Source organism: Daucus carota, chromosome 4, assembly GCF_001625215.2.
Source record: "Daucus carota subsp. sativus chromosome 4, DH1 v3.0, whole genome shotgun sequence".
NCBI lineage: Eukaryota > Viridiplantae > Streptophyta > Magnoliopsida > Apiales > Apiaceae > Daucus > Daucus carota.
In genome coordinates, this window is record NC_030384.2 from 30989512 (window position 1) to 31003971 (window position 14460).

Sequence of the window (14460 nt, forward strand, 5' to 3'; positions counted from 1 at the left end):
AGATTATTCAATTATGGGAAAGACAGATTATTTATGGAAAGTTTTGTTCATCGGACATGTTTGTTGTTGTTAATTTTTATATTATTTACTTTGTATACATGAAAAAATTATTCATGCATTATATGTTTGCTCCGTTCAAGCAACTTTTAAGATGGTAGTTATATTTAAGTTAAATGTTTTTGTGCACAATCAATCTAAAAAAATTAGAGGAAGGTGACAATGTAAGAACATGATTACTTTTCCAAAAAAAAATAAAATTTTAAGATTCGTCACGCTTTAAATTGTTATTTACGTGTATAAATTTATTGTCATTTTTTCACCATGAATTATAGTCCAATTTTGCAATTTTATATATTAGTATTTGTATTACATCGAGAATTTTATAATATAAATTTATTTAATCGTACAAATATTAACTTGAAACATTAATATACTTTTTATAGACAGTCATAAAATTATTTTATTCTATAAATATTAATATTGGATCATTAATATAATTTTTATAGGCCGCCGCAACGCGCGGATTCTCAACTAGTTGGACCTGTAAGACATTATGTTAAATTTGTTGAACCGGTAAGACATTATACTTTAATGGTATTGCCTATATTGGTTAGCTATAATTTAAAATAGTATGTTATTAATATTTTGGATTGTTAAAATAGAATATATCAGTTCACTAGGGTAATAAATGATGTGTAATCTGCCTACAGATTTCTTACACGGATCAACAAATATAGCCATCTATATGAGGTTGGCTAAAATTATAGACAACATTGAGCGTTTTTTTTCAACAAGTTGGCTATATTTTTTATATTTGGTAAGCCAACCCACCTTTTAGCTAAGGGTTTTATATGGTTGAAAATGCTCTTAGTAAATAGTTGTTTGATTAGCTTTTTATGACACATACCAAAACCTCTAATCCAAAAATCTTCTGAAAATAGTTTTTTGAAAATTAATCTTTTTGACGTCAAACTACTATTTCAATCTACTAACTATCAAACATCTTATTTTTAAATTAAACACATAATTTCACTTCAAACCTCTAACTTCAAAACACCTCAAAATTCTAAAACATCTCAAACTTTTAATTTCACTCTAAACCTCTAATTTCCAAATACGATCTTAATCTGGATGTAGCACTTGGCAAGAAGCTTCATCAATGCATTAGACTTGTGGGTTTGAAGTTCGAGGGCGAGATAGCTCGGAGGGTTTTCGGTATCAGGGCCACGAAGGATGAGTTACTTCCGGTGGGATAGTGGCATTGGAATGGAAGCTGTTGAAAAAAGTTCGATCACTTCACTTTTGGTCTGAGATTTTAAGCGACACGTATTTTAATACTCCGATAAAGTATAGATTTATAATTTATTATTATTTTTATCTTATATAAAAATTTAATCACATAATTTTTATTCAGAAGAAAATAAGATTTAAAATAATTTATCAAACTATAATTTTTAAAAAAATTAAAATGCGGGTTGAGCTTCCGTTCCCAATGTAAATAATTAAAGGGATGAAAGGAGTATTATTTATTACAACCTTTAATATTTTTCCTTGTAGAGAAATAATAATACTTTGTACAAAATCGGGTTATTTCTGTATGTTTACGAACGTTTAGGGGACACTTCAGAATTCTTAATAACTACAAAGTCTTCACACTCACAAATCTCCGCTTTCTATTTTCTGCAGCGAGAAAGCCAGAGAGAGGAGAGAAAGAAATGGGTCGGAAGAAGACCGTAGAGTTCGATGAATCCCCGCCAGATTTTGACCCGGAGAATCCATACAAGGACCCAGTTGCAATGCTTGAGATGCGAGAACACATAGTGAGAGAGAAATGGATAGACATAGAGACATCAAAGATCATTCGTGAGAAGCTCCGTTGGTGTTATAGGATAGAGGGGGTTAATCATCTTCAGAAATGTAGGCATCTTGTTCAACAATACATGGATTCTACTCGTGGGATTGGTTGGGGAAAAGATGGTCGTCATCCTGATCAACATGGTCTGTAGAAAACCCCCTTTTTGGCTTTTTCTTCATATTTTTTATGGTTGTTGATTGATTTAATGGGTTTTTATTTTTTATTTTTGGCAGGTCCTAAGGTTGCTGTGGAGTGATTTTGCGGAGGTAAAATTTGGTTTTGTGAATTAGGGGATTTTTAACTGTGTTTTTATATAGTTAAAGTGGTTATCGAAATGTGTTTATTGCAGCTCTTTATTAGTTCTTTGAATGAAAAATCGGAACTTTATGTCTGTGGTAACTTTAACCCCTTTTTGGTCTGTGTCGTGTTCTTGCTATTTTTTGATTAAATGTTGTGTTTCTTGATGTTTGGAAGTTCGTAAGGTTGCTGTGGAGGACATTTTTGTTATAAAATTAGGGTTCCTATTTTCAGATTTTGTCGTGATTGTTCTAATTGTGTTTTTGCTATATGATGTTGAGTTGATTATTGAAACTGTGTTAATGGAAACTCTTTTTTAGTTTTCTGAAGGAAAGATTTGAACTTTTTATAGTAGTGTGAACTCTAAATTGGGAAGCTTGAAAAAAGGAATTATAGAATTAGAGTAACTTTTCGTTTTTTTTGGGGCAAGGATGGTTTTCAAGATGGATTAACCAATTCGTATGTACAAATGTGGAGAAAATTCAAAATAACATAACAGAAGCTCTGATAGTCCTAGAAGGTTTTCACTTATACATTGAATTTGTTATCTATCATGCCACCATGTGTCGATGAAAGTCGTGATGATTATGGGGGTGGGGAGCTGGATATATACAAGTATACAATTAAGAGTCCAATTCTTCCCATTTAACAATCCGCTGGTATATTACTAGGATTCAAAAAGTTCTCAAAGATATGGTGGTATAGAAACTGTTTCGCTTATATACTGTCGTGATGAAAATATAATATATAACAACTCCCCCCCTTTCGAATCAGAGTCTGTTAGTAACTAGCATTATTTAAAGTAATTTGATATATAACTTTTAAGCATTTTGTAAGAAAGTAGATTGAGTAGAATGCTAAATGGTTTCTATATGTATACTAGCTTTTAACTCGTGCTCGGGCTAACATATAATTAATATAAATTTTAAATATTTTAATCAATATATATATATATATATATATATATATATATATATATATATATATATATATATGTTATACTCCCTTCTTCCCACCCATTTTTTTACAATTTTTTCACTACTCGACACTCATTTTTAGGTGTATATAAAATATACTTACATAACTTATTTTAAAAAAATTTGGTTTAGTATAAAAATTTAAATATTAAACTTTTATTCAGGAAAAAAAAAGTTTAAAATAATTTGTGAAACTATAATTTGTAAGAGACTTAAAATGCATATCAAACCCTTAGCCTCCAATGTAAACAATTGGTCTAATGTAAACAATTGGAGAGACGGAGAGAGTATAATTCAAAAAAAATTTGTTTGGTTTAAATTTATGTCTATTACAAAATTTACCTATATCAATTTGTGTATTATTATTACTATTATTGTGGGTAGTTATGATTTGGATGTCAGTGAAAGATAATTGCACGACTTTCTTCATAAATATTTGAAAAGAATGTGATAAATAATTTGAAAAATTTGTTTATTTGGAATTGGTTTGTGTAAAAAAATCATTTTTTTAGTTGTAGTGTGAGTTAGAGTGGATGTTTACGGTTGTTAAGGACAATTAAACTAATTATTTAATTAATGAATATCGAAAAATTATTTTATTTAAAGAAATGTTTGTATATTTAAAAATATATATGGAATTAGTAGATCTAAAAAAAAACCATATCTGGTTGAAGTTTGAGTTAAAGTGAGTGGTTGTAGCTGTTAAGATAAGGTATTGTCTATTCAGATTGTTTAAAGAAATATTTGCATGTTTAGAGTTAGTTGGCGTAAGAAATCGTTTTAGAGTTGGAATGTGAATTGAAAAGAGTGTTTGTAAAAGTTAAGGATAGTTCAAAATTTTTTTATCATTTAAATAAAAATTTGCATGTTTAGAATGATTGGGGTAGGAAATCGTTTTAGAATTGGAGTATGACTTAAAGTAAGTGTTTCTATCAGCCAAGGACAGGTTCAAATTGTTTGATTCATTATGGACATTGTGTTAACCAAAGTACGATACCAACCAATTATACCCCCGGTTATAATATATAGTATAGATAGGAATCTGGCATACCTATTGGAATTCCGGTTACAAGCATGAAGCATTTCAAAGAATAGTGGATTTTGTAGGATTCTAAAAGGTTATATATAGTAATCGGACAACCAATTATACCCCATTCTGGTTATAATAGTATAGTATAGATAGGAATCTGGCATACCCATAGGAAGTCCGGTTACAAGCATAAAGCATTTTAAAGAATAGTGGATTTTGTAAAATTCTAAAAGGTTATATATAGTAATCGGGCATACCTGTTGGATTTTATTGAATTTTAGTTAAATCTGACTTCCAATCAAAGTTGATAAAGGCTTCCTTTGTTTTGTAATCTTTGTAGTTACAAAAGGAACCAGAACTTTTCCTTAAATAAGTTGCATTTTATAGTTTCTAGGTAGATGAAATGTTTCATAAGTAAATATAGGTAACTTTAATTTTTAACTAAAAGAACCAAGTGACTTGCAGTTACCGTTACCATGGGTAGGCTAGGCAAGTGGGCTGCTTAAATTTAGAGCAACTATAAGTTACTCTGTATACAATTACTTTGTTAAATTCTAAAATCATGCAATTAGACAAAGTAACTTGTTTTTATTTTTATTTTATTTTTATGAACTAAAGTAACTTGTTTTTAGTTTCAAAGAACTTGTGGTCACATCAAAACAATGGAGGCTGAAGATCCTGCTTAACTATTGTCTCTGCTTAAAATTAGAATTCTCTGTAGAATCAGCCGCCTAATATATCTCTGTGCACATAAAAAAATCCAACAAGAAACAGTCTTAGTTCTAAAAGAAGCTTTGATATATTACTGTTAAGTTATCTATTACATTCTAGTGTTACTACTATTAGCTGCAAATTAGTTATATGGCTGCACTTGTATGGCACCTAATTGAAGATCTAATATGTGCATAAAAAAAATTTGAGGAGCGTATTATTGTGGGATTTATTGACTGTTCATACGGTCATACGTAGAAAATGCATGACACTAGTGTATGTAAAATGTTGAATTAACAACAGAAGCAGACTGGCAGCAACATATTGAACCTTATATTTTGGCCTAAACTATTATTAAGCTTTGACTTGTGGCCTTTATAGTCTAATGAGTTGTATATCATTCTTTGAATCCGTTAGCTATTTTCAATCAGCTTATCCATCCGTTAATACTGTCCTTTAAATAATTTGTTTTATTGATGCACACTGATTCCGCAGTTAATTGTTTTGATGTATGGAAATGAAACTGCTACAAGACATGGTTTCGAAACCTCGTTGGAATCTAATTCATATCATAGTCTTTTGTTCCTTTTACTAGTATGGAAATGATGCTCATATTCCTACCTTTTGTATATTTTTGCATCCTATGTCGACACTTGTCATACATTTCTGATCAATGTTAGATGTAATATACACTCCGCAAACTAGGTGCACAATGTTATTTTGCAGATATGATGTATTATATCAATATGGTGATGCAAGTTATTCTTTCTTGCAGGTGCTACTGGATATGTTGAGAACAGCTTACATGTATAAAGGGCAAAAAAACAGATATTGCACGAGCTGATCGCATAGTTTGGTTTCTTTGCTTTATGTCAAAAAACTAAATTCTCTTGTAGATCTATTTGTTCTGAATTCTGGATGATGTCGGCTTTGAGTTTAATCTTTCTGACTTGTGAATGTGATTCAAACAATGGACACGTGGATACAAGGTGATAAATAAGCTTTCTGATAACATATTTGCTACTGATCTGGTTGCAAACAGTTTCAAAAACATCGTCAACTTTAGCTTACTGTCATTTTGAATGAAAACCTTAGCTTAAAGAATAACATCAACTTACAAGACACCCTCTCGCTATTTTCAAATGGAGTTACTGTGTTTCGAACTTGGTCTTCTAAACGATATTGGAGCTATGCTCTTGAGCTGAGCTTGACGTGTGGTCTTGTGAACAGAATTGTTCCTGCATTTAGTACATATCTGTAGAGTTTTAGTTTTGTGAATGGTAATCGTAATTGCCTAACAGGACTAGGATTTTATGTTGCAAATGTCTCTCAGATATTTATTTGTGAATTAGTTGGTAGCTTTAAAATTGAATATGATAAAGATGCAGCAGTGCAGTGCTGGTCGCACACTGAGCATGTCTCAAGCGGACTTCCACAAGCAATTCTATCAAGTGTGTTCTTGAAAGCAGCCCATTAATCTTGTTATGCCATTATCACCTCGGATTGCAATCAGTTTAGCTTTTTTACTGATGCCATAATGCAGGACTGAAGGTCTTTGTCCCTTTCATGACTGGCTGATTCACTAAGATCATAAGACAGAACTTAGAAACAAGAACAAATATTACAGAGAAACATATTCTGAACCTATATACTCCCCGGGATGTATCATCAGTCGGCTACTTACCCTTACATCGGAGGTGCTTGACAGCAACCACCCCTGGTCAGGCATGGTTTTGCAGGTTCCCCTCCGACTACACCTCACTACCACCCCTGGTCAGGCATGGTTTTGCAGGTTCCCCTCCGACTACACCTCACTCACGATGGAAAACCAATGAATCAAGTGAACTGCAAGTTTTATTTTAACATCGAAATACAGTTTTTCTTTTGCCATATTATAGCAACTATAACTTTTTTGCAATGAGCATTGGCCTGGCTCTAGTGCAACTTTGATATCAATGTATCCACTTGAGCTCCCTTCAGTCCAATAAGTGGGAAAAGTATGCGGACGGAGTTGCTCTCACATCATGCAACTGGCTAGACTTAACTTTCCAAAACTCCATTCACATAACAAAGAAAATACTAAGCTTAACCAAGTGCATGAGATGACAGCTCTATCCGCTCCCCACCCCTCAGTATTGTTCTGAATAGAGCTCATTAGCCACACACAAGTAACAAGGTAACACACAGATATGCAGTAGAGGCTAGAACGCGTTGTACACTTCTAGTTCGCGTAGAATATTTATACGCAAATCTCTGGCATCGTAAACTTCTTCCCAGGCATCTCTTTCCCTTTGTCTTCTTCAGGTCAGCTATTGTTTCTGAGCTTTACGCAGTTGTAGCAAGTGTTTTAAAAATTGCCTAGTGGGATCTCGAGGGAAAAGCATCTGCACTTGCGTAAAAAGCTAGGGATAACTAAGGATGTATATATAGGGGACTGTCTGGCATACAAGTAAGGATCAATCAGACATGAACAGAGACTGGTCTCATCGCAAATTCTATCCAAATACTGAATTTTCTATCGAACATAACTACGCTTGCTGAAAATGGGAACTTTCGGGTTTATTTTAAACTGCTCTGCTGTAGTCACATCATGTGTCATTAAACTAGGCACAAGAACAATGATCAAACACTACAGACGGACAAATAAGCCTGAGCATAATCCTTTAAGATTCTGTCATTTATCTATACCCAAGATTGTGTAAAAGTTAAATTTGTGTGACTTTTAAGGAATAGCTAAACATAAAAGTTAAGTACCAGAAGAATACATAAAACACCAAATCTAAAACACAAACAATGAAAGGTTCTCAGTCCCAACAGTAGTGTCAAGAGAAATCTATTTTACATATAAATTTTAAATTTTACATACATCAATATTCAAAAGCAGCTGGATAGAATGCTATGCTTTAAGCTGTACGTACATTTAAGTACAAAAACAAAAACAAACATTGAAGGTCATCTACGTTTTTACGCGATAAAACATATTATTGATCTCATATTATATCCTAACTGAAGTCATCCAATTTTGCCAAAAGAAAAACAAGCAAACTAGGAGGTTGATTAATTCATAATTAAGAACTGATCACAGACTAGTGATCAATAGAAGTGATCTCGTATTATTTGTTTATCTGGTATGGTAAAGCTGCAGATCCTCCTGCAAATGATGTCCTCTTCACAAAACGGCCTTTCATTCTTGGTCTTTTCTCCGCATTTAACTTTCTGACTTCATATCTTATCTTCTTCGAAAACAGTCTTGTCCTCCTCTTCTCTCTGTACCTCGACACTCTGGCTTCTCGTCCACCATCATTCCGTCCTCCTTCACTTCCATAAGGCTGTTGAGTGCTCGGAGCATACAGCCCCTGAAATATACGAGACACAGAGGTTTTTTAGCGTCACTTATATAAATCATCAAATTTAAATAAAATAAAAATTAAATTTTAATCATTGACAGTCACTTCAATTCAAATAGAAGTTAAAATTGCGCGAAAAATGGAAATTTTAATTTGACAAGAATAGGACATAGTAGCGTACTTCATTATCTACTGTTAATGTCAATCGAATCAGATTATTACATTTAAGTTCTAATCATTGCAAATTGATTTAGATATGAAAGAATAAATGTACCATGAAGTCAGTCCAGCAATCGTCAGGATTAAACTCAGGCCGGACTCCAGACGTCCATGGACATCCTTTGTTGTCCCAAGAAGTAATGACTTCATCGTAGTTAAGCCTCAAAAACATTTTCTTTCCCCCTTCTTTAGCGTCGCTGTTTGTTGTCTCACTAGGCGCCACGACCTCAACCTTTACCTCCTCGTGCTCTTCACCGGTCATCGGTGAATCATAGTCAAAGTCCCAATCTATGGTCTCTGCTGATCCATCCAGTCCAGGATCGAAATGAGAAGCTATGATTGCTTGCTCTTCATCTTCAACTTTTACTCCACTTCCTTGAAAATTGTTTTCAGTAACATTCTCTTCTTTGCATTCAATAAGCCCTAATGCCTCAATTCCGCATGACTCCTCATCGAACCCTTTTCCCAATAAGGTCTCAACGTCAGCAGCAAACTCCTCAAGCTCCATTTCAGATGGGAGAAAAAGCGGAAGATTGTCCAAGTCACAAGCTCCTTCATTTCCATCATTAGAAGATAAAAACGCATTTAGCTCATTATGATTAATGACGGGCTCAGATTTACAATCATCCACAAGTAGGTTCTCTACTTCAGTGGACACATTACAAAGCTCAGCAGCAAATGGATCAAAAATTGGAACGCGATACAGAAGCTGTGCCTCTGTCTCATCCTCCTCAGACACTTCTTCACTCCCCATCTTCGGGACAAGAGAAGACGTGTTTATGATCCTCTCCTTGTCTTTAAAATGGCTATTCAGTCCCGGCTTAGTATGCCTCGGGGTTCTTGCCTTACGCGTGAACCCCTGCCAAGCCGGTACCAAATCATCACCAGACGTCGACTCAGACTGCTTAAACGAGGCCGTCTTGAGTCGAACCCTATCATGCCGACTTGCCAACTGGTTAGCAGAATGCACCAGCGAATCACACACCTGACAAAGAAATGCATCATCTGCAGCACAGTACCATCGAGCCCTTTTACGCAAACAGCTATCACAAGCCCTCGCAGTCTTGCCCCCAACAGCATTCGCGGTTTTTCTCTCTGTATTCATTGGTAAAAAATTAGTAATAAATTCAGAAGCTGTCATATTGTAAAGGACTTTACCAAAAACGCAAGCTCATTCAAGAAAATCGAGAGTGGCCTGTGCAATAGACACCACTAGTACAATAATTGTTATAAGTAGACCGAGATTGAGACCCACTTGGAGCGCTTTTACCATACACTAGGTACTGTCTGAGACTCGAGGTTTCGAGTCCATGCAACTTTTGGTGGTAACTAACAGGTAAAAACAAACAAGAGCCACTTCAAAATTTGGATGTGCTCATATCTGATCCCTGATTGGCTCAACTTCTGAACTCAATCGCAAACGCGACGCCCCCATTGGCCAAGAGCCTAAAGATTTGGATTTGGTACTAGGCCATAGCAGTTGTGGCCATTTATGGGGGGCCTATCCATCTTGTCTTTCATCCCTTCACTGTCTGTTTCGAGACTTAAGGAAGATGTGGATGGCCTTTTGTATGAGGATGTTCAATAATTCCTGTTACAACTTCAAACTTCCCATATAATAACTGGTCCCCAATATTCATTTGCACCTTGTTATTTTGATTCATACATTTTAAGTCCTATGGTCCCAGCTGGTCTTTTTCATTGCATTATTCGCCGACTCTCAAGAACTCTGTTACTTAGTTGCCAATGCTGTGGTACTGAGGCCTGTGGGTGAGTAGATGCATTAGTGGACGCGAGCCTTGTTTTAACAACCTCCACCCAATTACATTACCAACAAAATATTAACTAAATAAATACTATAAAACAAGAATAGATGATATATAATTTTGATTCGAGAGGTGTCAAGAGGGTGCCAAAAATCGCGAAAAATGGTCCCAAACGTCGCTATTTTATGATAAATGGCCTCAATGTCATTTTTGGGAAAATGGTCTTGACTATCACTTCAAAACGTAATTTCGTGTTATGTTTTGATTCTCTGAAGTTGCGTTTTCAGCCGAAAACCGCAACTTCAAATTGCGTTTTTGCAAACGCAACACGAAGTTGCGTTTTGAAGTGACAGTTGGAGCCATTTTTTCAAAAGATGACAATAGAAACCTTCATTTAGGGCCAACACCCAAAATCGCCCGCAATCCATTTATTTAACTTCAACAGGGAGACTTCGAAGAGGGTCACACCATATAATTCTGACACCACGCTAATCATGGCCGGATTAGCAATAACACTCTCTATCAGGTAGGTCTTACAGGGATTTTTAGGATCTCAAGGAAAAAAGATGGGCTTCAACATGACACTAAGGTTAAGTGTATATGGGAACCCACAAGCGATGCTGACATTGAGAATGTGTCAAAAACTGAACGTGCCTGGTGTATGGGCAATCACCGTGTCTCCACAACATAAATGTACAAATATCTTTTATTTGTCAACTGAATGTATAAATATCTTTTTTTGGTATATTTTACAAATATCTTTCGTGCATGTAGATCTTGAAATACTTTTTTTTTATAATACTATAATAGTAACATCACTTTTTTCTGAAAGATTTTAAGATACGTTCACATTTTCATGATAAAATTTGTCAGTGGTAAATGAGGAGCTTTTCCGGCTGTTGTCAAATGATGGATTATCACCGTGTTATTGATTTTGTATGCACAATAAATATGGGAATTAGAATTTGTAATATGTTAGTTGAAAAGAAATTATGGATATATATTGGATGCTCTAACATAGAGATAATGATATATTAAATCTATCTGAGATGGATTAATTTTTGATTAAACTCTTACATTTACAGGTTTCCTATGAATCTATATTGATTATAGTTTATCATAGACTTGAGAAGATGACCCGTAAATCTTTCTATGTCGAATGCAATTTAATATGGAATTCTGGCAAACAATTTGAAAATCGGCGTAAATTTTGGCTACAGTTTTGAAGTTTACCCGATAATATATCACTTTGCCAATTGTCATTCGTCTTTAGTTATGCGCTCATAATATCCCACAAGGCGGTTCAAGTATATGTATAATTTTATAAACGAATTTTCTATGGTGTGCCCAAGGGCACACAATAGTCACTAACATCCATGAGAATACTAGCTTTTGATTGGTGGATGGATAATAAATGTAAATGGCCCCCTGCATTCACATCAATTCCACCAATCAAAACAAGCTATTTTCATGAAAGTTGGTGCTTATTGTGTGCCCTTGGGCACACATTATAAAGACCGTTTTATAAATATCACGATATTGGAGATATGAATGTATAGAAAATATCAAGACGGATATTCTTAAGAATTTTGAGAAAGCACGGACACTTAATGAACAGGAGAAGTTTCATGCACGAGGAGTTAGTCGCATGTATACTATATAAGACCTTTCTGGGCTGCTTCTGCTATGCCACTACCGGAGAAACAAAGCTAAATACGATCATGCAATGTAATTATGTAAGCCAAAGATACATGCCGGAGTCTCTAGAACAAGTAGGCATCGTGATATCACGGTTTTAGTGACGACTTATGAAAAGTGAAAACACCTCTCAATTGTCATCCTTTTTGCAAGAGAACTAAAATCTTTATTTTACCAGTCATCAAATCAAACAGAAATATCAATTGTGCCAAATATGAGATTTAAGGCTACCGGCAGGAGGCAGCTCGTAACGTATAAGAAAAGGAGAAGCAAGTAATTGCAGAAGAACTGACACTTAATGACCGGCTGGATCGATCATCCTATTTCTATGCTGTTTAAGGCTTCAGCAGATTTGTATGGAGTTAGAGATTACAGGGCACTAAGCTTTTATACTTTATCTATATATAAATATGAGGTGTACCAAAATTCAGCATACAGTGGTGGCTTACTCTTGCAATAGCTCCACTCTGGCGAGAGTGGCGACTTATATACATTCGGTACCATTTCAACGCAGAGGCTGTTTTGTTTTGAATAGCAATGCTGATGGCATTCATTGCAATTTCATTGCCATCACATTAGAATCAGAATCTGGAACACATCAGACTTTCATTTTTGCAGTTCAGATTTTTGGATGAACAATCTGGAAGTGCTAAATGATGCTGCTCTATTGCAGAATATCTTAAAACTTTTCAAAGGAGGTGTTAAACATCAGATTATAGTTATCTTATGAAAATTCCACATCAATCACCCTTATTGTTGTTAGATATTTTCTCAATTCATATTTCATCCACGGTGCCATTGACTTATGAACATCGGGTGTTACTAGCTCTTTTCTTAAACTATAGGGCGTTCAATGACTTTTACGGCCTACGGGCATACAATAGAAGTTGAATTCACAATTACTGCCGATATCCCTGGTATATAATATACGATTTGTCTAGTGTGTGCTTATGGGCACATGGTAAGAAATAAATTCTATGCATTTAGCTCATTTTGAGTGGTATGGTTGTTGTATATGCAGGGAGTCCACCATTATTGAGAAGTAGGAGCCAATCAAAATAAATTAAAAATATAGAATTTGGTGTTTAGCATGTGTTCATGGGCATATCATTGAAAAACTATTTAATATAATAAAATATGAGAATTGATGAGCGCTTTTAAACTTTCAAATCGACTATATGAGATAAAAGAGCTCGATGCCTCCCGCCTTTTGCCTCTTGGTAGCCGAGCTTTACACTTTACGATGGGCAGTAGATTGTTCAAATATAAGCTATGAAGCACAAGCCGGATGCGGGTACAGGGATATGAGAGTTCGGCAAAGAAAAAAAAAAGAAATGAGATTCAAGTGTGGGGATACAATAATTTAAGAAAATAAAATAAATATTATATATATAATAAATTAATAAAATAAATAGCAATATTCATATTGAACCAAATAATCACATGCATAAGTTCATCATCGTATCATGCTCACTGCACAGGGCACTTATTCAATTATAAGCAAATATAATATTTGTATATATATATATATATATATATATATATATATATATATAATTATACATACATATAAAAAGACACCTATATACAGATTATCTTACCCATTGTCTACGAGTATAGAAATACATTTATATATACAGGCTTAGCCATACACATATATACGAACTACATAAGAGGAGATGAGTGAAAAGGAAAAGAAGAGGAAAGTAAGAGGGGAGAAAAGGAAGAGAAGATGATTGCAATATTATAAAATATGCCTTTCCTGCATCCTTTAAATACCCGACCCGATACACCGGAATATGCTACACTACGTACGGACTTATAGGCACACCCAAGCGCCCCATCGCATCAACACCGCATCCGGTGCGTAATGCAATACAGTGCATCCGGTGGCAATGCAGTATCTGGGTGTCACAACCATGCTTCCTACAATATAAGTTAGGAAAATGCTTGGTGCACATAAATGTGTACAAAATTTTGTAGATAATGACATGTGGTGGTTTTTAATTGAAATGTGTCTCTTGTATTTACATCAACAACCCCAATTAAAAATTATCATAATAATTGCCACATCATTATGTACAAATTTTCGGCACATAATTTTCTACACTTGGCACTACTCTATAAGTTATACCATATCACCAAAAACTTTGAAGCATAGTTTAGACTTTTGAAGCACAATTCAAACTTTTGACGATAAAACTCTCTCTGTACAACATTTTGACATATCTATAACATCAGTGATGGATCGATCACAAAGAACAAAATGACTTTTCCTTGGATCCGCTCTTCTAAAAACTTATACTCCCTTTGGATCTTTATACTTTTCCCCTTTAATATGTCGGAAGTGTTCATAACATGAGACAAATTATTAATTTACGTATAATCTATAAGACCAAATATAGTCACGAGTGATCTTGTTGGATTCATATTTATTAGTAGTTTAATACGGTGAAATTTTTATTTTAATACTAATACGAAATTAAAAATATTAATAATTGAAAATGTGTGTTGGCAAACATGAAAAGCATTAAGAGACGGACGGAGTATTAACCTTCTG

General features: G+C 34.4%; 2 protein-coding genes across 2 annotated transcripts; one reads left to right on the top strand and one right to left on the bottom strand.

Moving 5' to 3' along the window:
* The first annotated feature begins 1579 nt into the window (after nt 1-1579).
* LOC108216418 (NADH dehydrogenase [ubiquinone] 1 beta subcomplex subunit 10-A) lies at nt 1580-5882 on the top strand. The gene is made up of 3 exons (XM_017389174.2): nt 1580-1998; nt 2089-2121; nt 5646-5882. Exons 1-2 carry the CDS (start codon nt 1716-1718, stop codon nt 2109-2111), a joined length of 306 nt encoding a protein of 101 aa, XP_017244663.1. The 5' UTR covers nt 1580-1715; the 3' UTR covers nt 2112-2121; nt 5646-5882.
* A 1805-nt stretch (nt 5883-7687) lies between these two features.
* On the bottom strand, nt 7688-9746 carry LOC108216126 (zinc finger protein CONSTANS-LIKE 16). The gene is made up of 2 exons (XM_017388805.2): nt 8492-9746; nt 7688-8226 (listed from the first exon to the last, which is right to left on the bottom strand). The coding sequence occupies exons 1-2, from the start codon at nt 9575-9577 to the stop codon at nt 7984-7986; spliced, it is 1329 nt and encodes a 442-aa protein (XP_017244294.1). The 5' UTR covers nt 9578-9746; the 3' UTR covers nt 7688-7983.
* Between the last annotated feature and the right edge of the window lie 4714 nt (nt 9747-14460).